Consider the following 27,353-nt stretch of genomic DNA (forward strand, 5'->3'; position numbering starts at 1 on the left):
ACCATCCACGCAGTGAAGCATGGTGGTGGCAGCATCATGCTAAGGGGATGTTTTTATATATAATATATATATAATATATATATATAATATATATATATATAATATATATCGGCAGGGACTGGGAAACTGGTCAGAATTGAAGGAATGATGAATGGTGCTAAATAAAGGGAAATTCTTGAGGGATACCTTTTTCAGTCTTCCAGAGATTTGAGACTGGGACAGAGGTTCACCTTTCTGCAGGAAAATTAAGCTAACCATACTGCTAAAGCAAAACTTGAGTGGTTTAAGGGGAAACATTTATATGTCTTGGAATGGCCTAGTCAAAGCCCAGACCTCAATCCAATTTAGAATCTGTGGTATGACAAAGATTGCTGTACACCAGCGGAACCCATCCAACTTGAAGGAGCTGGAGCAGTTTTACCTTGAAGAATGAGCAAAAATCCCAGTGGCTAGATGTGCCAAGCTTATAGTGGCATACCCCAAAAGACTTGCAGCTGTAATTGCTGCAAAAGGTGGCTCTACAAAGTATTACCTTTGGGGGGGGGGGGGGGTAAATAGTTATGCACGCTCAAGTTCTGTGTCTTATTTCTTGTTTGTTTAACAATAAATATTTTGCATCTCCAACGTGGTAGGCATGTTGTGTAAATCAAATGATACAAACCTACAATTTTTTTAAATTCCAGGTTGTAGGGCAACAAAATAGGAAAAATGCCAAGTGGGTGAGTACTTTCACAAGCCACTGTACAGTCTGGGCTTTTCAGTTATTGAACCATTGTATAAACCAACAATAGAATCAATGTATAAATGTACACCAAGGTAATTCTTTGTCATGCCTCATTTTAGAGGATCAGATGGTGACAGGGGTCTCAGCAGGGTCAGGCAGCCAGGGAAGACCAGACTGACAGAGGTGAGGTGAATTTTTGCAGACAACACTTGATTCTCTGTCAGCAAACACTGGACAAGACGGACGCTATTTTCAAACCGTATCAAGGGTTGATAGAGGCTTTATTGATGATGAATGGATACAGATATGTTAGAATGCCCAGTCATGTTCATATCATCTAGGACATAAATTACTGCAGTTTAAGACTGAATATCATGCACTCAGAAATTGTATTATTCTGCTGGAGGTGTAAAGCACAAAAGGGGACACATTTGCATATGTTGTGGTCTTTTGAAGGCTGGCTGAATTCTGACAAAGGCTGAGATACTCTGTCTACAGATTCTCCCTGTTTTTGTTTGCTTGGAAATGTTGATACAGGACATTTATCAGAAGAAACTGTGTAACCTAGCATTTGTGGTGGCTAATAAATGCCATTAATTGGAAAGTTGGTTTTCATCCCACAATGTATGGAAGAAATGTTATGTTCAGTATCACTAGATTTGTTTTAAGATTAAGGGTATACTGTGCAACTTTCATAAGGTCTGGATGCCTTCCACGCCAATCTAGAAGCCAGCCACGCCAATGTGTCGGAGGAAACGCCGCACACCTAGCGACCATATCAGCGAACATGCGCCTTCTAGATGGGCGTCTAACGCTTTAACCGAAGACGGCTGGGGTGTAGACAGTCATAACAGCACAGGCAAATATATTAAAGTGTGCATCTAAAAACGAAACTAGACTCACCCAGGTACTAGATGCACAGAGCAATAAAAGAGGTAATGTGGTTAGTTAAGAATGCCCCTCCTCCCACAGGCATTCTTACTACCTCTGACGGTTTAGAGCTTGAGGTAGTCACCGCATACAAGTATTTGGGAGTATGGCTAGAAGGTGCACTGTCCTTCTCTCAGCACATATCAAAGCTGCAGGCTAAAGTTAAATCTAGACTTGGTTTCCTCAATTGTAATCACTCCTCTTTCACCACAGCAGCCAAACTAACCCTGATTCAGATGGCCATCCTACCCATGCTAGATTACGGAGACATAATTTATAGATCGGCAGGTAAGGGTGCTCTCGAGCAGCTAGATTTTCTTTACCATTTGGCCATCAGATTGGCCACCAATGCTCCTTATAGGACACATCACTGCACTCTATACTCCTCTGTCAACTGGTCATCTCTGTATACCCGTCGCAAGACCCACTGGTTGATGCTCATTTATAAAACCCTCAGATATCTACTGCAGCCCTCATCCTTCACATACAACACCCATTCTGCCAGTCACATTCTGTTACAAGGTCCCCAAGGCACACACATCCCTGGGTCGCTCCTCTTTTCAGTTCGCTGCACCTAGAACGAGCTGCAACAAACAACTCAAACTGGACAGTTTTATCTCAATCTCTTCATTCAGAGTCAATCATGGTCACTGACAGTTGTGGCTGCTTTGTGTGATGTATTGTCTCTACCTTCTTGACCTTTGTGCTGTTGACTGTTCCCAATAATGTTTGTACCATGCTGTGTTGCTGCCTTGCTATGTTGTTATCTTAGGTCTCTCTTTATGTGGTGTTGTGTCTCTTGTGATGTGTTTGGTCCTATATTCTATTGTATTTATTTAAATCCCAGGCAGTCATTGTAAATCAGGATTTCTTCTTAACTGACTTGCCTAATTAAATAACATCTATGTTGAGAGGTAGACATCGATTTTGGACTTGTCAGTTGTATGTTCTCACCCTTTCTCTCTTACACACTCACACGTGTGTCCGTACAGGTGGCAGTAAATCCAGAAGCAGGCAGGGACGTAATTTACAATATGTATAATCTATGAGAATAAAGAGATTCTGAACTTGTGAAACATCACAGCACAGTTGAAAAAAATTGATGGCAATGGTGTTCAGATATGGGAGGGCTCGAGTGGAGCTGAAGGATGGAACTAAAAACAAAACTATCGTCAAATATACTGTGTCCGTGAAATGTATATAGTACGTATAAGCTGGAAGTAGAAGCCTAAGTGTCCATTAGTTTACTTCAATTAGTGGAGGAATGGTAGGGTTAAAAGGAAAATATATATTCACAAAAAAAAATGGGGGGGGGGGGGGGGGGGGGGTTGGAAATGCAGACAATTACATTGCTGTAAACCGCAGTCTGCAATATAAAAGCTGATCTACCCCTGAATTTTTTTTTTTTTTAAATGATGCCCCCCCCCCACTTCTAAAACTAAAGTTGCAGCCGTTAGTTATATCAACAAACTACCGCTGGCATCATTTCCCTTGCCAATAATGTTGAATTTAATTTTTCATCTTACAGAATCAAAGTTAAAGGCCCAATTTAGGCACTTTTTAAAAACATGTTATTGCACTACAAATGGATATTTGACATAAGGATAAGGTTAATTAAATAACCAAAATAAGTGTTCATTTATTAACCTGCAGATATAGGGCAGCAGTTAGCCTAGCGGTTATAGTGTTGTGCCAGCAACTGAAAGGTCACTGGTTCGAATACCTAAACTGTCAAGGTGAAAAATGTCAGTGTCCTTGAACAAGGCACATAACCCTAATTTGCTCCAGGGTCTCCATACTATTATGGCTGACCCTGTAAATTAGCACATTTCACAGCACTTCTCTGGTGTAGGTGACAAAACAATTAAGGACTATCATATGAAATCATTTTCAAAAGCATGTAGATCCAGATTATTCATACAGAAATATCAAAACATTCTTTCAACTAAACTAAAACTCCTCATGAGATGTCCTACATGTCGACTAGGTAGGACCCCTATGACTAGAGGCTAAATGCATTGCTTTTAGCATAAGATTAGGTGTAAAAACGTCTCTTCTCAGCACTTACGACCAAATTTTCCATCTCCGAGACGCTTTGTGGATACAGTCCCTGGGCCCGGTTTCCCAAAAGCATCTTCAGGCAAAGCTCATCGTTAGAACAATAGAACTATGGGATCTTAACAATAAACTCAGCCTTCTTTAAGATGCTTTTGGGAAACCGGGCCCAGGACAAGTAAAAACCAAGACAGGTTTGCTGATTGCATAAGTCTACAGTAAAAAGGTAGACTCCACAATTTGACATTTCAGACAGCATTGTGGCGGGGTCCACAGCAGAATTCCAATCTGCCAAGACTACCACTAATGTTATATTGCTCACTCAAACTCTGTTTTACATGAAGGTAAAGTAAAGAAAAAACGACAACAGTAACTGTAGCTTTGAACAGTGATGTTTAGCTTTACTGCACATTAGAAGGTTAAGTCAGGCATCGCTGTATACTCAAAACAAAATGTCCGCCAAACCGGTGCTCAGCCATTAAACTCAATGAGAAATACAACCCTAATTCTTTACGATGGGCCCTTTTCCCAATGCCGGGTTGCATTTCATTGCCACGAGCTCTCAAGACAATAGAAGAGTGTGCCTTGTCCTTATGTCGTGTCACTGCTACTCCCATAAGTATCCTTCATGGAACTGGGGGGGGTTTTCCTAAATTGTTGGCAAAATCTACATCCCAAATAACGCCACTATCCCGTTGGGGGGGGTGGGGATCCTTGTTGCCTCTTTAAGAGGTGATTGAGACCATGTTGTTGGGGCTGAGAATCTCGATCCAGTAGCCATCAGGGTCCTGTACAAACGCCAACCCCTTCATTTTACCTGAGAGAAGAGCAGAGGGTGATAGAGAGACGAGAATAGAGTAGAAGACAAAACACCATGAGATAGATAGAAATGCTCCTGATTAAAATTGTCAGGATACACATTGGCGCAAGAAAAGAATAAACATCCAAAGAGCACATGAGCTGAGTTAAAGTATTTCCAGACTAAGAAATATCCTAAATTAACTGTTGCGTCTAAGAAAAGATATTTATAGAATTGCATTATCCATTTAGTTTATTGAATTTACAAAAACTTTTCTGTAAGCTCCAAACAGTAAATGGACTCCTGGTTTCATACATAACCATACAAACACCAGGATGATTTCCCTGTGACTGAAGCAACACACATTGAAAAGGTGTTAATCATACCCACCAACAGTAACACCTGGGCCACGCTCAACAGGGCCCAACGCTGTTAACTTTGATATGTCATATAGAACATGCCTCAATGTGGCCATGAAGTGGTAATGTTATTGACCAAAACTGCCTCACTTTTATGTGAAATCAATGATGTCATGTTGCCAAGACAGTTCTCGTAATGTAACCCAATCCTATGTTTTAACTACAGAGAACTCTAGACAAATATGATGATTCCCTCACCCATTTGGCAAAATGCTAAGCTATGAAAACTAACACCATTGAGGAATGCCAGCACAACAATCCTCAAGTCTGTTTATACATCTGGCATAAATAGAATACAGTACCAGTCAAAAGTTAACACCTACTCATTTAAGGGTTTTTATTTGTACTATTTTCTACATTTGCAGAGGATAAGTGCATTCGAGTTACCAGCCTCAGAAATTGCAGCTCAAGTAACAAACACATCAACATCAAGTGTTCAGAGGAGACTGCGTGAGTCAGGCCTTCATGGTCAAATTGCTGCAAAGAAACCACTACTAAAGGACACCAATAAGAAGACTTGCTTGGACCAAGGAACATGACCAATGGACATTAGACCGGTGGAAATCTGTCCTTTGGATGAGTCCAAATTATTATTTATTTTTTCCCAAATGAAATTTGGTCTTAAATTGTGAGACACAGAGTAGGTTAACGGATGATCTCCACATGTGTGGTTCCCACCGTGAAGCATGGAGGTGGTGTGATGGTGCATTCCTGGTGACACGGTCAGTGATTTATTTAGAATTCAAGGCACACTTAACAAGCATGGCTACCACAGCATTCTGCAGCGATACGCCATCCCATCTGGTTTGCGCTTAGTGGGACTATAATTTGTTTTTCAACAGGACAATAACCCAAAACACACTTCCAGGTTGTGCAAGGGATACTTGACAAAGACTGAGTGATGGAATGCTGCATCAGATGACTTGGCCTCCAAATTACCCGACCTCAACCCAGTTGAAACGTAGGACTAGGTACTGCAGGCACTGCATACCTAGGAGGGTTTAGCCCCCTAATATATTAGACACACTAATGGTAAAAAATATTTAAAAATTCAAGCAAGAAGATAAAACATTGTGTATTAGCAGTAGCAATAAGGAGAGAGGTTTAATTATTTATGCCCCATTAGGGCAAGGAACTGTGACAGATTATGTGGAGACAACTAAATAATTTTGGTAATGTGGGTTGTCAACAACAGTGATATTTGACACTGGAAGAAGACATTAGGTCACCTGTATCCTCCATACATTTGCAGATGTTTTGGTTCGAATAAGGTATCAGGTGACCAAATGATTAGGCACCTATACCATAACTACTCCGGGAAGTGGATATCACAACATGAAAAATAGTTCAAATTGGCGCGTATTAGAGCAGATGTAAACACCCTGGACACCGTCCGGAGAGGTGTCAGAATAACTATTGAAATGGAGACCGACAGCTGGGATTCTCCTTTTAAAGCAGGGCTAGAAGGAAAGTTTAATAAAGCCATTGATGCACTAAACCAAGCGCACAAGGAATCTACTAATCGGGCTCAAATATGGATAACATTTTTTGCAAATTGGTCAGCATTTCCCTACGGAGCGAAAATTCCAATCAAATAAAGAACTCAGAGGTGCTGTTGTAATATGGTACAATGACATGAATGAGAAGTCGCAAGCTCAATACACCAGCGTTTTGAAGTCAGCATTCTATCAACAAAGAAGAAACCGATAAACCCAAAATTAGTAGATGTACTCAGCTGCAAAAAGACTGAGTACGTGAGTACATTGACAGAATTTGAACGTCTACTTTGATGGCAGGTTTGACAAAACTGCAGTTGCGGGGGTAGTGGATGAAATGGAGCAGGATGCTTTGAGAGTGGAATCTAACTCTGCTCACTTCGTAGTCGTGCGAGGGGTTAACACCACTTCTGAAAAGGTCACTAACAGTGTTTCAATGGCCAAGAGAAGACAAAGAATCAGGGAGTGAAAAGTAGGGTAGGGCGACAGATCCCCGTTTTAGATGTGGGGCCATTGGAAAAACGGGTGCAGAATGGTATTGAGACGACTGCACCGGCTGCATTCGGAGGGAATGCTGCGATGTGAGCGTTTACATTTGTGACAGAAGAACCAGCAGCAAACACTCTTGAAAGCAGCGGGGCAGGAAACTCAAACAGCGGTGTATGGCCTTCGCCCAATCAATAGTGGTTCATAGAGATGAGTTACTATGTGAAGGGAGACAGAGGCCACGTCTCACAACTTTCTAATAGATGCCTGGGATCAAATATAGCCGATTCCTTACAATGAGGAATGTGCTAAATTTACGACAGGGAACTTTTGCATTCAGCAAGGTAACCGGGGAAGAATCGAAAGCGATCCAGCTACTACCCATGTCTCTGATCATAGGACCAGCAACAATACACAGATCATTTTACATGGGAAAAAGTAGAGTTGATTTTGGGGTTGGAGAATCTATGCGAAATTCCAGGCGAATAGATTCTAAAAAGACGCTGCTCTGAAAGCAATGATTGGAGGGCGGACTGAACTTTAAATGTTTAGTTTCATTAAAACGTTTGGGTTTCTGATTAAGATGCAGCATAGTGAATGCTAACGAAATGTACACAATCTCTTCCATGAGAGGGGGTGTCATTATCTCTTTGGAATGTTCCGAGACTGTGGTCTTGGGAGAGCAGTTAGTGAAATTCTGCAGTTTTAAGTATAAAAGTATCCGGATTAGTCCGTAAAAGGGAGCTCCCAGATAAGTAAGGCCTGGCTATTTGTGTGTTTTAGCGCTAGGGTGTACCATACACACAACCCTCTCATCGGTTATGAATATGTGTTAGTGGTGTTAATATCATGTTTGAATTATTGTTTGTGGTCTTAAATTGGTTGTGAACTGGGTTTGCAGAATGATGGAAAATGTTTGAAATGTTGTTAAACGGTTATTGAAGAAGTACAGGGAAAGAAAACACTTAATGGTGTTGAATGACCTTTGTCCTGACTTTCTGGTGAGGCCTGATCAACCTCAAAAGAAATATGAATGAGTGACATCTGTCTATAGTCTATTTTACCATTACCTTTTGGGATACAATTATTTCCTTATGGAGTTAGAGAGCTGTAATTCTAATGGGTTTATTTTTGATTTAACAGGCAGTGTTTTTTTTAAATCATGATGAAAGTCAAGGGCTCAAGGGGAAATAACCAGTTCCCTGGGAACCAGCCGATTGGTATATATGCAAATGTATTTGGTTCAGTCTGCATATAAAAAGGAAAATATATATGTTAGTAATGGTTGACAGTTACTCCAAATGGATTGTGATGTGTATTGCTGTTGTTCTTGTCTTTGTTTCGATACAAATCTCACCAGATTGGGTCTGCTGTATTTTTGGGATTTCTCCCGAAGGGTTAGAGCTCCAACTCCCTGACCCGGTAACTGCGAGATGGCAAAGGTGACCAGATGTTATCTTGATGCATGGGGTGGATAATTTGACCAAGAACATTGTGAACCTCAACCCTCCCTAACCGGCTGAAGAATAGCGACAAAGGCGTTCACTACGACCTTGTTTCTCACCACTCCTACCTGTGACCCGAGTCTGAGCCAGCAACTTGAGTACGAGCAGCAGGAGTATGGCATGAGGCTGTGCATGTGGAGTGAGATCAAGGTCAAACTCCTCTCATACTGCTGATGTACTGGTGGGAAAAATAACCAGACAGAATAGACTGTACAGAATGGTGGTAGCAGCTCAGGTGAGAGACTCGTGTACTTGGAAAAATCAGAACATTTCCTCAGATATTGAGAATCGGGACATTATAATGGCATCAACTGTGACGGGCATGAGTTACCCATGTGCCGTTGGGAAGATAAACTAACGCTATCTGAAGAACCATTGAAGAACCATTAAAAGGATGAGTGCTGGAGAAGGGGGTGGATCAACCGTGCCCGTAATACTTTATTTGGGGTATGACTGACCATCTCGAATCCCACCGTACCTTCTTCGCTGTGCAATCTGGTTTTCCGAACCGGTCACGGGTGCACCTCAGCCACGCTCAAGGTACTAAACGATATCATAACCGCCATCGATAAAAGACAGTACTGAACAGCAGTCTTCATCGACCTTGCCAAGGCTTTCAACTGTCAATCACCATATTCTTATCGGCAGACTCAGTAGCCTCGGTTTTTTGGACGACTACCTTGCCTGGTTCACCAATTACTTTGCAGACAGAGTTCAGTGTGTCAAATCGGAGGGCATGCTGTCCGGTCCTCTGGCAGTCTCTATGGGGGTAGACTTTGATCTGAAGCCATTCTTGTGATTATTGTGACTTTGCCATTGTAATTGTGTGTAAACTTGTATAGTCAAATTAATCTATGATCGTATGCTATCCATTTGTTTGTATGCTGTTCTTTGTATGACATTTTAATATTTGATTATTAACCAATGATATTAGGCCACTCCTGGCCATGATTACAGACACCTGTGTCTTTTGACACTATATAAACGAGTCATCCCGCAGTGTTTGTGATTATACCCTGATGAAGACAGCTTGGCTGTCGAAACGTTGGTATTACATTTTTGCATCTGAGCTCCAAGAGTGTGCGGCTTTCTTTTATTTTCAAGTCTCTATGGGGGTGCCATAGGGTTCAATTCTCAGGCCGGCTCTTTTCTCTGTATATATCAATGATGTTGCTCTTGCTGCAGGCGATTCCCGGATCCACCTCTACGCAGACTACACTATTCTACATACTTCCGGCCCGTCCTTGGACACTGTGCCATCTAACCTCAGTTGGTAGAGCATGGCGCTTGTAACGCCAGGGTAGTGGGTTCATCCCCGGGACCACCCATGCACATGACTGTAACATAAAAGCTCTGCTAAATGGCATATATTATTATTATATTATTATTATTATTATAACCTCCAAACGAGCTTCAATGCCATACAACACTCCTTCCGTGGCCTCTAACTGCTCTTAAACGCTAGTAAAACCAAATGCATGCTTTTCAACCGTTCGCTGCACCCGCACGCCTGACCAGCATCACCACCCTGGATGGTTCCGACCTTGAATATGTGGACATCTATAAGTACCTAGGTGTCTGGCTAGACTAAACTCTCCTTCCAGACTCATATCAAACATCTCCAATCGAAAATCAAATCAAGAGTCGGCTTTCTATTCCGCAACAAAGCCTCCTTCACTCACGCCGCCAAACTTACCCTAGTAAAACTGACTATCCTACCGATCCTCGACTTCGGCGATGCCATCTACAAAATTGCTTCCAACACTCTACTCAGCAAACTGGATGCAGTTTCACAGTGCCATCCGTTTTGTCACTAAAGCATCTTATACCACCCACCACTCCGACCTGTATGCTCTAGTCGGCTGGCCCTCGCTACATATTCGTCGCCAGACCCACTGGCTCCAGGTCATCTACAAGTCCATGCTAGGTAAAGCTCCGCCTTATCTCAGTTCACGATAGCAACACCCACCCGTAACACGCGCTCCAGCAGGTGTATCTCACTGATCATCCCTAAAGCCAACACCTCATTTGGCCGCCTTTCGTTCCAGTTCTCTGCTGCCTGTGACTGGAACGAATTGCAAAAAATAAAAATAAATAGCTGAAGTTGGAGACTTATCTCCCTCACCAACTTCAAACATCTGCTATCTAAGCAGCTAACCAATCGCTGCCGCTGTACATAGTCTATCGGTAAATAGCCCACCCATTTTTACCTACCTCATCCCCATACTGTTTTTCTTTTATTTTCTGCTCTTTTGCACACCAATATCTCTACCTGTACATGACCATCTGATCATTTATCACTCCAGTGTTAATCTGCAAAATTGTAATTATTTGCCTACCTCATGCCTTTTGCACACAATGTATATAGACTCTCCTTTTTTCTACTGTATTATTGACTTGTTAATTGTTTACTCCATGTGTAACTCTGTTGTCTGTCCACACTGCTATGCCTTATCTTGGCCAGGTCGCAGTTGCAAATGAGAACTTGTTCTCAACTAGCCTACCTGGTTAAATAAAGGTGAAATTTAAAATACATTTAAAAAAATAAGTATAAGGTTTGTAAATGTACTTTCTAACCGTGATGGTGTGCTAGGTTGAGGGGCTTGAATTCCTGTGATGAGCTGTGAGCTGTGAGGAGAGCACAATGTGAGGGGAGGATTCGCTGCTCTAAATTATTGGGTCGAGGGAGGGTTTTTCTCCTTGTGAAACCTTATCGTTAATAACCTCCCTCTCGGAGGACACTGAGAGAAGCCACTAGATGATAGCTTGGACCAACCATGAGGGGGTACTGGATGAAGGGGTTTTGTTTTACCAGATGTTTTGTCATCTGAAACCTAATGTTAAAGCGCATCAATACATATGGATTAATGGATACAGCACAATTAATTACATACAAGGCTCATAGTCGGTCTTGCGTTAACACCCGAGGATGAGGAAGGAGACTGGCTTGGAGACTAGCATTCCATGGACATAGAACAGAACAAATGGTTCTTTCCCCAGTCTTAGTAGCATCAAGGGTAGTGTGAAATTATTAAACATGTATTGTCTTTCTTCCATGTTCAAGTCAATATGTTTCTAGGTGTCGTGGAATATAAAAGAGTGATCATTGTTCCAGAGGAAGGATTGGTGGAAATGAACTATTTGACTTGAATGTTTTATTATGTTTATAACTATAAAAGTGGATTAGTAGTAGTGACTAATGTGTTATGGGTGAGATGGAGTGATTTATGTACAAATGTATTTGTAGCAGGTGGTGAGGTACATGCGGGGCTTGTGTTTGAGACAATGTTTGCATAAGGCTGTTATAATTGCAGAGTCTGGCAGGACCGACAGTGTATTCTGTGGAGTCCCAAAAACCAAGGCATTAATTAACATTACAGGGAAGTGGGGGTCATAAATTAAGGAAGTGGGTAAGAGAGTCTCTGGGAAACTATACCACTTTATGTATATTGTTACAGGGGATGCTTGTAGGAGAGGAAGGACAGCTAACTGTGCACAAGAGACTACTATGAATTTAATTGAATGTCACACATACCCAGATCATGGTGAGTAGCAGAGATAATGTTGTCATTTCAGACACTATTCAACTTTTAGTGATGGGTTTGTCAAAGAAGGTACAACGCTTAAAATAATAGCCACAGATCCCTGTATACAGGAGGCCACATCACCGAAGGGGAAGTTTGCTGTAATAATAGCATCACATCTCCTGCAGTGTGAGATGACTCAGTGCTGAATTAATAAACTTGACCTCATCTTAAAGTAAAAATGATTAAGGCCAACGCACGTGTATATCGATCGGGTGGCTATGGCGGAAGGAGATCGGGAGCAAAGTGAAAATGACAAAATGGCTTGGGAACACCTCTGGGAGCCTGGGGTCTGACGGGGAAGACTGGGTGAAAGCATGAGGTGGTTTTGTAGGGCCTTCATTTTTATGGAACCCAGCAGGAAAGTATCCAGAAGGCATAGTCAAGCAAATAATGGGAATTGTCATGTTATCAAACTTCTTTGACTTGTACTGCATATATACAGTACAAGTCAAAAGTTTGAAGACGCCTACTTATTCCAAGTGTGCAAAGCGGTCAAAGGCAAAGGGTGGCTACTTTGAAGAATCTAAAATAGATTTTGATTTGTTGAACACTTTTTTGGTTACTACACAATTCCATGTGATATTTCATAGTTTTGATATCTTCAATAGTATCTACAAAAATAAAAAACCCTTGAATGAGTAGGTGTCCAAACACACGCACACTTTTTAACCCACTTTTTCAATCTTGTCTCAAATATTTTATGACACCAAGCAAATGTTTCACACCCAAATTTTGCTTACAAAAAAAAGCCAAGTGTGCGTACTACTGTGGGGCTACTCTTACCATCATCAGGCTTCTTGACAAAGGTGACTGCTTGCTCTTCAAACAGCTTGCAGGCAGCATAGACGTCAGGCACCGCAATTCCAATGTGCCCTATGATGCGCGAGAATGAACATAACACATTGCTGACTAACTAGTTTACGCCACGTATGCAGTTAATCAACTCAACGACTTGGAGAACAGCTGAGGGTGTATATAAGTCTCGAACAAAAACTATCCATTAGGAAGAATAACAATCCAAAACATAAATGGCAGGGTGGGTAACAATAAAGCCTGCAGATATAATGCTTTATAACTGGTTATAAGCATGCATGGGCCTTTTAAAAAGTGTCCTTCTTACAGATATAAAATAAGACAAAAGTGGGTCAAACATGTCAATGAGAAGTCTTACAATGCATTATAACTGAAAAAAAATTATTGATTATTCCAGCAGACTTTACGTACAGTGGTACGGCAAGGTACTATGGGATGATTACTGAGCTTCAGTGTAGAGTAGAGACTCACCAAAGCCACGAGGGTCCGAGTTGCCATTGTGGTAAGACTGGCTAGCGTCACTCTCAGAGCCCCAGTTACTAGGAGGCACAGAAAAAAAACAATGCAAAACTATCAAATTATAGGAATGTAAAGATAACACATCCGTGTTTTAAAAAATAAATGACCTTTTAATGTGGCATGAACACAACCCATCATGACATTTATCTGATTGTCAAACAAATTACTTTAAAAAGTAGGCATGTACGTCCATTTCAAAACAATTCCAGCATCCAAACTGCATGTCTACTCATGCCATTTGATGAATGGTAATAGAAGTGTGTCTTGCTGACAAATTGAAAATGTAGCCTGAGAAGTTGAGACACCTGAAATGAGGCTGAAACCATTCTAGGAAAACAGAAAGGTCACCCTAAACACAAGGTCAACTTATTAGGCTAGGCTACAATGTGTATTACTGTGAACTTCAAATAGGCCTACCAGAAGCCAGTGATGTAGTGTTAACTGATTCGCCGGTCGCGGTCAAAAAAGTAACGCTCACCATGCTTTCAATGGCTTTTTAAGTTAAATTTAAAAGTGGGCTATACCAGTGCCGGTAGCCTACCCTCTCAGCCAAGGCAAACAGGAACACATGCAGAATTAGGTAGCCCACATTCAATATAATACAGGAATTGATTCAAAACATGTTTTACACCATAGTTCATGAGTTGTCCATAATTCATGAGTTAATGCGTGGAGTCTTCACAGATTGTGACATAACACTAGCTTTCCTTATCGACAATGTCATTATTAAGCATTCAGCAATTTAAAGAGAACTTAAACCCTGTACGAATCATATCTTGGAGGTTTCAAAAATGCACTGTAAGCTTAACTATGTAACATTTAATTACATTTTGCCGTAAAAACAATTCTCATGGGCACACAAATCCAAAATAATGTATGCCAATGCCATTACAAAATGTAATGCTTCTGACCGAAAGAGTAAACAATCGGCCTAATGTCATTAACATATACTTGGATGCAGTTGTCTAGCTGTAGCTAGTTGATCGACAATATTAGACATCAGGTATTGCAAGTAAAAAAATCATTTTAAAAAGTTAAAAACCTGCACGCAACTGAAAAACAAAGCAATGAGTGCTATAAACAGCTGATTTAACAATGATAAATCAACAGAGTGAATTCAGAAAGTATTCAGACCCCTTCGCCACATTATAACCTTATTCTAAAACGGATTAAATACATTTTTTCCTCAATCTAAACACAATAGCCCATATTGACAAAGCAAACAGCTTTTTAGAAAGGGAAGGGATTCTCTGGTCTGGCGAAACCAAGATTGAACTCTTTGGCCTGAATTTCCAAGCGTCACGTCTGGAGGAAACCTGGCAACAACCCTACGGTAAAGCATGGTGGTGGCAACATGTTGTGGGGTTGTTTTTCAGCAGCAGGAACTGGGTGACGTGTCAGGATCGAGGGAAAAATAAACGAAGCAAAGTACAGAGAGATCCTCGATGAAAATCTGCTCATAGAGTGCGCGCATAACCTCAGAATGGGGGGGGGGGGGGGGGGGGAGGTTCACCTTCCAACAACACAATGACCCTAAGCACACAGTCAAGACAACGCAGGAGTGGCTTCGGGATGAGTCTAAATGTTCTTGAGTGACCCAGCCAGAGCCCGGACTTGAACCCAATCAAATATCTCTGGAGACCTGAAAATAGCTGTGCAGCGACGCTCCCCATCCAACCTGACAGAGCTTGAGGGGATCTGCAGAGAAGAACGGGACAAACTCCCCAAATTCAGGTGTGCCAAGCTTGTAGCGTCATACCCAAGAAGACTCTAGCTGTAATTGCTGTCAAAAGGTGCTTCAACAAAGTAGAGTCTGAATACATGTGTAAATGTGATTATTTCAGATTTTGCTTTGTCATTATGGGGTATATTATGTGTAGATCGAGGGAAAAAAATGTACTTCATTTTAAAATAAGGCTGTAACGTAACAAAATGTGGAAAAAGCCAAGGGGTATGAATACTTTCCGAATGCACTGTACATTAATGCATATTGGAATAAAGGCTTCTTTTTTTAATCGAGTACGCATGTCAAAACAAATGGCGAAAAAGAGGAAGTACAAAGGAAAATCTCAGCAGAGGCAAAAAAATCATCTGCATGGACATCGCCGCCACAAACCACCACCAACCAAATACAAATAACCATGACAGAGAGGTGGGGGTGTTCGTTAATTTTCATATTTACCACTGCATTTTAAACAAGTTAGAGAATGGTTCAATTGGAATTATTTAGAAGATCCCCCAGTTTTACTTTTGTTGCATTTAGGGCAGCCAACGTCTCCTTCAGGGGAGTTGAGCCCCCCTGGCTCCCCTGATAATTCACACCACGCCCGCTCTAAAAACCATTTCAAGGATATCTCTAGGACTGGAGTAAGATAAGAGTAGACCTTCTGATCATGCCCAGGCCTCTTGTGAATAGTGAGGAGCGCTTTTGCCTATCGCCCAAAATCCAAAGCAGCCTTACTGGGTGAGCTCAATGGTGGCTCGTCTGGAGAAGGTCCAGGCCGTTCTTTCTTTCACGTCAGCAGGGATCTCCTTCTTGTCCTCGTAACCCAGGAAGTAAAGGGAGAAGTGCATGGAGGGGAAGTCAAACTTTTGGAGTAACCTGGAGGGAAGGGACAAAGAAAAGTTACCCGTGTTGTACGACTGCATGAGGGGAGAAACAGCACTACATATTGGAAAATGGCAAAGTATCTGCTCTATTGACGCGTCAGGAGGGTTGTAGTGTTTTACCATTTGCTTATTGCCAGTCGATAGTCTCATGAACCAGCCTGACAGCTGCGCTCAATACGTGTGCCACGTGTTGAGCACAGAGTTCAGGCTGGTTTCAGGGTTATGCCATTTGTTTAATACTTTAGCCAACTTGTCATCTTCATTTCAAGAAGTGCAGGACCAAAGCTAGCTTATTGTAGCATTTTACTAAGTAACTGTCAAGTAAGTAAATAAGTGCCTTCACCTCGTCCTATTTCTATTACTGCTCGTCCTAAATCAATTTACTTTGGTTAAAACTGTCATGAAATTAATCTAGTTAAAGTTTTATTTGAAAGAGTAGAGGGACTGTATTTCTCGTGATCCAATGACCAGACAACATTGGTGGGGCAACGGTTGGCACTCACGTCATTCCCATGATCCTGGTATAGAAGTCCAGGGATTTCACTGGATCCTTCACCCTCAGCATGGTCTGCTGCATCATGAAATCCTGGAACACCACAGAATTCCCAATTCTAGGAATTATTCTTAATTCTAGGACTTATGTTTTACCTCAAAAAGAAGTGAGCATTGAAAAACAGGTACACCTGTAAATTCAGGGTGGTAACTTTATTTCCTTCAATAATCGTTCATGCATGCTTATATGTTTCGGAGCAAACATACTCCTAACTACAATGATTGAAGATTAATCATTATGTTTCAATACAGTAATGGGAGTCTCACGCTGTACATTCCGAGACAGTCGTGCTTTGCAGGATTTGTCATACTGTCCTAAATAAATAAATGTTTTTGTTTTGTTAAATCGTCCTGTATTAGAGGACCAATACAGCTGTCTGCAGCTCAGGCAACCCCACACCCCCCCATCCTTTTAACAGCAGGACACTGTAATTGCCTTTATCACGCTGAAGATTATGAATTGGGCTGTTTGAGAAGGTTTGAATGCTAAGCAAACTGCCCACACATAGTTTGAAGTACAATACCAACACAGCTACTGTAGTAGGTCAAAGCTGAATGCTGGAAAACCTTGGTGATGAAGCAACATAATACAGCAATAAAAGTCAACTTAAACAATAATGACAACTGGCGTCAGATGTAGTTCGTATTGATTTAATATTAACAGCTGATTTTCCACTGGGAAAATGACTAGTAGTACATTACCTGTAAACAAAGTTGACTTAGAACTAAAAAAAAGGTACAACCACATGTACATTCATCAGATATAGTCAACTTTGTAAATACAACTCAGGGATGGCCACAATTGCTTTTGACAAGCTACAGGTTTATACTGGCTTTTTTTGTTCAAGCCCAGTTCTAACCACACCTAATTGATGGTCTCGTTGAAGAGCGTGGTGATAGCACTGGGCAGAAAAGCCTGCATACCGCTGTAGATCATCAAGAGCAATGTTGTTAACTCCTGGTACAAACACTTCAACAAAATTAAACTGCTGAGATACACGTGTAAAATAGTCATTAAAAATTTAAAAACACGTACAATTAAACTTATTTAGAAACCTGAAATTGGATAGGTGCTCTAAATCCTTGAATAAAGAACTTGAGCTACAAAAATGTCCTAAATAATGTAGTACTGTCCTAAATAATGTAGTACACAGCTGTCCAACTCAAGTAAAAGAGCACATGGCCTCATTTATAAATGGCAGCAGTATTATGAAAACAGGTGGGAGAACTCAGATTTGGAACAGAGCATACATTTTAAGTATTGATAGTGTACAAAAGTACCATGTGTAGCTCGAGCATTTGAATTGGCATAAAGAGACAATTCATGCTTGATCCGAAAACTCAGTACCTCTTTGCTTGACATGATGGGAAAATCAAAAGAAATCAGACAAGATGTCAGAAAAAAAAGTATGGTTCATCCTTGGGAGCAATTTCCAAATGCCCTAAGGTACCACGCTCATCTGTACAAACAATAGTGCGCAAGTGTAAACACCATGGGACCATGCAGACAGCATCCCACTTAGGAAGGAGACTCGTTCTGTCTCCTAGAGATGAACATATGGTGGTGATCCTAACTGACCTAAAACAGGAAATTCTTACTATGATTAAATGTCAGGAATTGTGAAAAACTGAGTTTAAATGTATTTGGCTAAGGTGTATGGAAACTTCCGAAGTACCTGCTGGAGCATGTACTATGGGTGGGTGTTGCTATGGTGACCAGTGAGCTGAGATAAGGGGGAGCTAAACCTAGCAAAGACTTGTAGATGACCTGGAGCCAGTGGGTTTGGCGATGAATATGTAGCGAGGACCAGCCAACGAGAGCATACAGGTCAGTGGTGGGTAGTATATGGCGCTTTGGTGACAAAACGGATGGCGCTAATAGACTACATCCAAATTGCTGAGTAGTGTGTGGGAGGCTAATTTGTAAATTACATCAAAGTCAAGGGTCGGTAGGATAGTCAGTTTTACCAGGGTAAATTTGGCAGCATGAGTGAAGGAGGCTTTGTTGCAAAATAGGAAGCCGATTCTAGATTTGATTTTGGATTGGAGATGCTTAAATGTGAGTCTGGAAGGAGAGTTTACAGTCTAGCCACATAATCTAAGTGAGAACCATCCGGAGTAGTGATGCTAGTCGGGAGGGTGGGTAGCGATCGGTTGAAGATCATGCATTTTTCACTAGCATTTAAGAGCAGTTGGAGACCACGGAAGGAGTGTTGTATGGCGTTGAAGGTCATTTGGAGGTTTGTTAAGTGTCCAAAGGGCCAGATGTATACAGAATGGTGTCGTCTGCGTAGGTGGATCAAAGTAAATCACCCGGAGCAAGACCGACATCATTGATATATACAGAGAAAAGAGTCAGCCCTAGAATTGAACCCTGTGGCACCCCCATAGAGTGCCAGAAGTCCGGACAACAGGCCCTCCCGATTTGACACACTGAACTCTGAGAAGTAGTTGGTGAACCAGGCGAGGCAGTCATTTGAGAAACCAAGGCAGTTGAGTCGGCCGATAAGAATGCTGTGATTGACAGTGTCGAAAGCCTTGGCCAGGTCGATGAAGACTGCTGCACAGTACTCTCGCTTATCGATGGCGGTTATGATGTCGTTTAAGACCTTGAGTGTGGCTGAGGTGCACCCGTGACCAGCTCGGAAACCAGATTGCATAGCGGAGAAGGTACGGTGGGATTTCGAAATGGTCAGTGATCCGTTTGTTCACTTGGCTTTATAGGTCTGTGACAGTTTAGGTCTAGAGAGAGTGTCTCCCCCTGTGGAGGGGGGGGGGGGTGACCGCAGCCACTTTCCAATCTTTAGGAATTTCAGATGATACGTAGGAGAGGTTGAACAGACAAGTAATAGGGGTTACAACAACGGTGGCAGATCATTTATATAAAAATAAAAAAAATTAGGAAGAGAGGGTCCAGATTGTCAAGCCCAGCTGATTTGTAGGGATCCAGATCTTGCAGCCCTTTCAGAACATCAGATGTCTGGATTTGGGTGAAGGAGAAGCGGGGGGGTGGCAGGTGGAATGCATGTCCAGCCATAGAGAATCGCTTCTTGAAATTCTCACTTATCGTGGATCAATCAGTGGTGACAGTGTTTCTTAGTCTCACTGCAGTGGGCACTGTAAAGTCTCCATGGACTTTAGTGTCCCAAAACGTTTTGGAATTAGTGCTGCAGGATGCAAATTTGTATGAAAAAGACAGTCTTTGACAGGATGAAGTCAATATCCTTCTAGGATACCCGGGCAAGGTCGATTAGGAAGGCCTGCTCGCAGAAGTGTTTCAGGGAGTGTTTGACCGCAGACCCATAACGGACGCAGGCAATGAGTCAGTGATCGCTAAGCTCCTGGTTGAAGACAGCAGAGGTGTATTTAGAGGGAAAGTTGATCAGGATGATATCTATGAGGGTGCCCATGTTTACAGATTTGGGGTTGTACCTGGTAGGTGCTTTGATCATTTGTGTGAGATTGAGAGCATCTAGCTTAGATTGTAGGACGGCCGGGGTGTTAAACATATCCCAATTTAGGTCACCTAGCAGTACGAACCCTAACAATAGATTGGGGGGCAATCAATTCACATGTTGTCCAGGGCACAGCTGGGAGCGTCTATAACAAGCAGCAACAGTGAGGGACTTATTTCTGGAGAGATGGATTTTAGAAAGTAGAAGCTCAAATTGTTTGGGCACAGACCTGGATAGTATGACAGAACTCTGCAGGCTCTCTCCACAGTAGATTGCAATTCCGCTCCCTTCAGCAGTTCGGTCGACGGAAAATGTAATTGGGGATGGAAAATTCCGAATTTTTGGTGGCCTTCCTAAGCCAGGATTCAGACATGGCTAGGACATCAGGGTTGGCGGAGTGTGTTAAAGCAGTGAATAAAGCAAACTTAGGGAGGAGGCTTCTGACGTTAACATGAATGAACCCAAGGTTTTTACGGTTGCAGAAGTCAGCAAATGAGAGCGCCTGGGGGCACACAGGGCCTGGGTTAACCTCTACATCACCAGAGGAACAGAGGAGTAGGATGAGGGTACGGCTAAAGGCTATAAGATCTGGTATTCTGCTAGCCATGTAGATTGTACATTTAGTTCTGTATTAGATTCTCTTTTGTATGCTTAACAAGCTTGCCAACATGATGAATACCATTTACACTTCCTAGCTTAGAATTTAAGTAAAACATTTTCTAACTCTAGTTATCCTTTTGTCTGCATTGCCATTGACTTGCCTGGCAGTAGATTGAGTGGATGCCCAGGGCAGCGGCAACACCTCTGTTGCTTGTCTATTGGCTAAGAAATTCCAGTACAGACGAGGCAGTCAACAGGCAACAAGAAGCTATAGGAGATGAGTAAATACATGGGAAAATGTAGTTAACATATGAAATCTATTATTCATGTCCATGTGCTAATTGTTCAAGTGTCTCATATCCCACTCAGTTGCCAGCAACATTGCCTAAAAAATATCCAATGTATCAAGTCCTTGAAAGCTAGTCTCTAGTGAGATGCACCATCACACTCACTTCACAAACCCAAAGACTTTAAGAGTCACCTAATATATTTTAATAAATATGTGTCGATAGGGGGCTGTCTAAACTATTAAATAAAGAATGGTCAAAACATCTCATTTTCTTTTGACCTCACGCTGCTGCAACCTGATCTCATATCCTTCTGTACGTAAATCCAATGTAAACCAAAATACTTCATTTGGTATGATATATATTAAATGGGGATGTCCATCATCCATTTCTCCTATGTTACAATTTGCACAATATGTTATACATTTCCAATGCATACGATAAGAATTTCAATTTGTGGCCAATGCTAATGTTAGCTAGGCTAGGGTTTAGGTTAGAAGTTATGTTAAAGGGTTGGGGGAAGGGTTAGCTAACATGCTAAGTATTTGCAAAGTAGTATGTAGTTGCAATAAAAGTAGTAAGTTGTGGTGACCCACAGTGCTAGCGATGGCTGGTGCATAACACTATTGATCATACAATCAACAAGTTTCTATAGCCAAGGTCACGAATACATGTATAGTAATCCTTACTGAAGAAATAATTACTCAGAACTGCAAAATATAAAATGTTTTAGTTAATTCTCACTTACAACCATAAAACAGCCATTTACAGCATAATGAACAATCCTCCAGACACCCATAAACAAAAAAACACCGTACAATTGTTTAAGTTACCTTACCCATCTTAAAGTTATCTGGCAAAGTAACCTCTTAAAGCTCCAATCAGCAATTGAAACAATAAAGTGCTTTCCCAACCCTGTTCGCGTAAAAAGCTGGGATAGGGCTGGAGAAATGTAACCACTAAAATGTATAGACAGAGTTAAGAATGCAAGGACTGACCATCCATGGTATGAAAATTATCCTTTTAACCATGTTGAGAATTGTGTTTGTTTTTTTATTAACATCAGAGTTAACCAAGCTTGTATTTTGGGTTTTGATAGAGAACTACAGTTAAACTAAGCTCAGAGGGGATTTATTTTATAAATCAAAAAAGGTAGAAATTAATAAGTTCAAATGGAAATTATACATATATACACGGTCAAAAGTTTTAGAACACCTACGCACTCAAGGGTTGTTCTATATTTTTACTATTTTCTACATGGTAGAATAACAGTGAAGACAAAAAAATAGGTTACTTATTTGGTTATCTAAATATTTTATATTGGAGATTCTTCAAAGTAGCTAACCATTGCCTTGATGACAGCTTTGCCCTCTTGGCATTCTCTCAAGCAGCTTCATGAGATAGTCACCTGGAATGCATTTCAATGAACAGGTGTCCCTTGTTTGAAGTGCATTTGTGGAATTTCTATCCTTCTTTAATGTGTTTGAGCTAATCTGTTGTGTTGTGACATGGTAGGGGTGGTATACAGAAAACAGTCTTTAACCAAATAGGGCTAAGTCCAAATTATGGCAAGAACAGCTCAAATAAGCAAAGAGAAACAGTCCATCATTTCTTTAAAGACATGAAGGTCAGTCAATACTGAAAAAGTGCATTCGCAAAAACGCAATGATGAAACTGGCTGTCATGAAGACAGCCACAGGAATTGAAGACCCAGAGGTACCTCTGGTGCACCTCAGATTGCAAGCCAAATAAATGCATCACAGACATCTCAACATCAACTGTTCAGAGGAGACTGCGTGAATCAGGAATTCATGGTCCAATTGCTGCAAAGAAACCACCACAAAAGGACAACATTAAGGAGAGACTTGCTTGGGCCAAGAAACATACGCAATGAACAGTATACCAGTGGATATCTGTCCCTTGGTCTGGAGTCCAAATGTGAGATTTTTGGTTCCAACCGCCGTGTCTTTGTGAGACGTGGTGTGGGTGAACGGATGATCACTGCATGTGTTTTTCCCACCATAATGCAAGGAGGAGATGGTGTGGGGATACTTTGCTGGTGACACGGTCTGTGATTTATTTAGATTTCAAGGCAGGGCTACAACAGCAATACGCCATCCCAACTGGTTTGGGCTTAGTGGGACTATCATTTGTTTTTCAACAAGACAATGACCCAACACACCTCCAGGCTGCGTAAGGGCTATTTGACCAAGAAGGAGAGTGATGGAGTGCTGCCTCAGATGACCTGGCCTCCACAATCTGCTGACCTCAACCCAATTGAGATGGTATGGGAGAATCAGAACGCAGAATGAAGGAAAAGCAGCCAACAAGTGCTCAGCATATGTGGGAACTCCTTCAATACGGTTGGAAAAGCATTCCAGATGAAGCTGGTTGAGAGTGCAACGCTGTCATCAAGGAAAAGGATGGCTACTTGGAAGAAACCAAAACATTGATTTGTTTAACTTTTTTTTTTAGTTACTCCATGATTCCATGCGTGCTATTTCATAGTTGATGCCTTCACTATTATTCTACAATTTGAGTCAATTGGAGGTGTACCTGCGGATGTATTTCAAGGCCTACCTTCAAACTCTGCCATCTTTGCTTGACATCATGGGAAAATCTAAGGAAATCAGCCAAGACCTCAGAAAAAAAAAACATTGAAGACCTCCACAAGTCTGGTTCATTCTTAGAAGCCATTTCCAAATGCCTGAAGGTGCCACGTTCATCTGTACAAACAATAGTATGCAAGTATAAACACCATGGGACCACTCAGCCATCATACCGAAAAGTGCAAATCAATCCCAGAAAAACAACAAAGGACATTGTGAAGACGCTGGAGGAAACAGGCACAAAAGTATCTATATCCACAGCAAAACGAGTCCTATATCAACATAACCTGAAAAGCCACTCAGTAAGGAAGAAGCCCCTGCTCCAAAACTGCCATAAAAAAAGCCAGACTACGGTTTGCAACTGCACATGGGGACAAAGATTGTACTTTTTGGAGAACTGTCTTCTGGTCTGATGAAACAAAAATATAACTGTTAGGCCATTATGACCATCGTTATGTTTGGAGGACAAATGGGGAAGCTTTCAAGCTGAAGAACACCATCCCAAACGTGAAGCACGAGGGTGGTAGCATCATGTTGTGGGGGTGCTTTGCAGCAGGAGGGACTGGTGCACTTCACAAAATAGATGGCTTCATGAGGCGGAAAATGGGGATATATTGAAGCAACAACTCAAGACATCAGTCAGGAAGTTAAAGCTTGGTCGCAAATGGGTCTTCCAAATGGACAATGACCCCAAGCACAAAAGCCCTGACCTCAATCATATAGAAAATGTGTGGGTAGAACTGAAAAAGCATGTGCGAGCAAGTAGGCCTACAAACCTGACTCAGTTACACCAGCTTTCAGGAGGAATGGGACAAAATTCACCCAACTTATTGTGGGAAGCTTGTGGAAGGCTACCCAAAACATTTGACCCAAGTTAAACAATTTAAAGACAATGCTACCAAATACTAATTGAGTGTATGTAAACTTTTGACCCACTGGGAATGTGACAAAATAAATAAAATATGAAATAAATCACTACTATTATTCTGATATTTCAGATTCTTAAAATAAAAGTGGTGATCCTACCTGACCTAAGACAGGGAATTTTTACTTGGATTAAATGTCGGGAATTGTGAAAAACTGGAGTTTAAATGTATTTAGCTAAGGTGTATGTAAACTTCCGACTTCAACGGTGTGCGTATATATAGCGGGTGTAGCAAACAGTGCAGTAGTATCTAACAATTTACAACACAAAAATATAAGTAAAAAACTGGAACATATAAATATTAGATTTAGTAAATGCCACTCTGACATTGCTCAAATACAGTAGAATAGAATGCATACGAGATGAATAAAGCAGTATGTAAACATTATTAAAGTGACCAGTGATTCCAAGTCTTTGTTTATAGGGCAGCAGCCTCTAAGATGCAGGGTTGAGCAACAGTGTGGAAGCCGGCCTTGAGTTAGAAAACAGCTTCTGTTCCAGCTTTCATGCGCCTGTACTGACCTTGGCTTCTGAACGATAGCGGGGTGAACAGGCCGTGGCTCGGGTGATTGATGTCCATCTTTTTGACCTTCCTGTGACATCGAATGCTGTATGTGTCCTGGACGGCAGGTAGGCTGCCCACAGTGAGGAGTAGTGCAGACCACACCACCCTCTGGAGAGCTCTGCAGGTTTCAGGCAGTGCAGTTGCCGTACCAGGCGGTGATACAGCCCAACAGGATGCTCTCAATTGTGCATCTAAAATTTTGTGAGGGTTTTAGCGACCAAGCCCAATCTCCTGAGGTTGAAGCTGCGCCGGTGCTCCTTTTTTGCCACACTGCTGGTGTGGGGCATTTCAGAACGTCAATAATGTGTACGCCAAGGAACTTGAAGCTTTCACCTTCTCCACTGCGGCCCCGTCGATGTGGATAATATAATAATAATAAATGCCATTTAGCAGACGCTTTTATCCAAAGCGACTTACAGTCATGTGTGCATACATTCTACGTATGGGTGGTCCCGGGGATCGAACCCACTACCCTGGCATTACAAGCGCCATGCTCTACCAACAGAGCTACAGAAGGACAGTAGAGGGAGCATGCCCCTGTTTCCTGAAGTCCACGATCAACTCCTTAATTTTGTTGACATTGAGTTAGATTATTTTCCTGGTACCACTCACCCAGGGCCCTCACCTCCTCCCTGTATACTGTCTCGTAATTGTTGGTAATCAGGCCTACTGTTGTGTAGTCTGCAAACTTGATTGAGTTGGATGCATGTGTGGACCCAATTACACAGGACGGGGTTGATGAGCTGTAGTCAATGGAAAGCATTCTTACATCGGTATTCCTCTTGTCCAGATGGGATAGGGCAGTGTGATGGCATCATCTGTGTCTATTGGGGCGGTATGCAAATTGCAGTGGGTCTAGGGTGTCAGGTAAGGTGGAGCCTCAAAAGCACATCATGATGATGACAGAAATTAGTCCTATCGCCCGATAGTCATTTAATTCAGTTACCTTTGCTTTCTTGGGTACAGGAACAACGGTGGACATATTGAAGCAAATGGGGACAGCAGGCAGGGATAGAGAGACTGAATATGTCAGGAAACACTCCAGACAGCTGGTCTACGCATGCTCTGAGGACACGTCTAGGGATGCCGCCTGGGCCGACATCTAGCAAATTTCAGCTCTCATCCGACTGGTATAACTTTACCTTAGCTAGATCATTTTTAAAAACACATTCATTGGGTAGCTTTAACGTACTTGCCCGTTCGTTAGCTAGCTATGTTAGCTTTCAGCTAACTGGTTTTAGCTAGTTACAGTCAGAGGCTAACTGCTGGACTTTGTCCAAGCACGCTAACGTTAGCTAGGTAACATTAGCTAGCTAATCAAAATAACTGTTTGCATGTATTGATTGACCACAGTTAGCTATATACACACACAATAGCCTAGGCTTGTTCGCATACAATTCTTACGACTGGCAGCGTGGTGCAAGCAGCTGTGTTGTTGCTGGGCAACCGATCTGGTGTTATAGAACATAGAAATGCTACAAGGTAGCACGTCGTTTCTTAATGTCTGGAAAGGTGTACGAGAACGAAACATTTAAGTTCTTATTAAAAAACTGTTGCGACTACCAACACTGTAGATGCGAGTTTGCAATAGCATGATATACAGTCAAGTATCCGTAATACAGGGACGCTCTGGCCTACACAAGCGCGGACACGGACTTGCTTATCACAGACCTAGGTCTGGCTGGCAAATAAACAACACGGCATCATTACATAAAAGAAATGGAGTAAATGTAAAGCTTATCTGTAAGTGTGTGTGTCAATTTCTATAGAAGAGTGGGCAGGCAAAAAAATGTACACAGAGTTCCTGTTTTGCAGTTGTATACACTATCAGTGCTAGCAGAGGCACAACAAACATGGTCGGATGTATCCCTCCAAAGTCCAAATGTCACTTCGAAGTATAGAGTTTCATAGTTAGTAGCACTGCGGACGGTGTATCAGTAGAATGCACTAAGTCTATAAAGACGCAAACAGCAAAACCCATTTCACTTTTGCAAACGTTGCATCTGGCAGACGATGTTCACCTGCGCGTGAGCCCAGCTATAAAACTGCATAACCGGCCTATGTGCCTAACTTTAGTATTGCGAGTTCCACTTGGGCAGAATTCAAGAGTGGACTGCTAGATATAGCTACTCACCTTCGTAAGTGGGTTTCCATCTTTGCACGCTGCTGCCGCGGCCTCGTCTGATAAGCCTTGGTCGGTCATTTTACTTGGATATCTACCTCTAGAAGAAGACTGAGAAGTGCTAGGTTGTTGGTGTGTGTGCGGTGAGCAGCAAGGCACGGCCACTGAAGTGAGGAAGTAAAGAGCCCCTCCAAAAACGGCTCGACTGGGAGCGTCTAGCTACGTCAGTCAGGGCTAAATAGCTAAGCAACCGTTCAGAACGTGTTCTCACCACCATATATGGGAGTGAGAGAAG

General features: G+C 41.9%; 1 protein-coding gene across 1 annotated transcript; it reads right to left on the reverse strand.

Moving 5' to 3' along the window:
• Nucleotides 1–4,083: 4,083 nt before the first annotated feature.
• Nucleotides 4,084–27,353, reverse strand: LOC124035949 (lactoylglutathione lyase-like). Its single transcript, XM_046349930.1, has 6 exons — nucleotides 27,071–27,353; nucleotides 16,447–16,529; nucleotides 15,795–15,935; nucleotides 13,286–13,353; nucleotides 12,785–12,874; nucleotides 4,084–4,526 (listed from the first exon to the last, which is right to left on the reverse strand). The coding sequence occupies exons 1-6, from the start codon at nucleotides 27,137–27,139 to the stop codon at nucleotides 4,435–4,437; spliced, it is 543 nt and encodes a 180-aa protein (XP_046205886.1). The 5' UTR covers nucleotides 27,140–27,353; the 3' UTR covers nucleotides 4,084–4,434.

This window comes from Oncorhynchus gorbuscha, linkage group LG05 (genome assembly GCF_021184085.1).
Source record: "Oncorhynchus gorbuscha isolate QuinsamMale2020 ecotype Even-year linkage group LG05, OgorEven_v1.0, whole genome shotgun sequence".
NCBI lineage: Eukaryota > Metazoa > Chordata > Actinopteri > Salmoniformes > Salmonidae > Oncorhynchus > Oncorhynchus gorbuscha.

What these genes read in the sequence shown, in the direction of transcription:
- LOC124035949 (XM_046349930.1), bottom strand. Translation starts at nt 27,139, where the DNA reads ATGACCGACCAAGGCTTATCAGACGAGGCCGCGGCAGCAGCGTGCAAA. An exon ending in ACCAGGATCATGGGAATGAC is followed by an intron (nt 15,936 to 16,446) that starts GTGAGTGCCAAC and finishes CCTTCCCTCCAG; the next exon opens with GTTACTCCAAAAGTTTGACT. An exon ending in CTCGGACCCTCGTGGCTTTG is followed by an intron (nt 12,875 to 13,285) that starts GTGAGTCTCTAC and finishes CGCGCATCATAG; the next exon opens with GGCACATTGGAATTGCGGTG.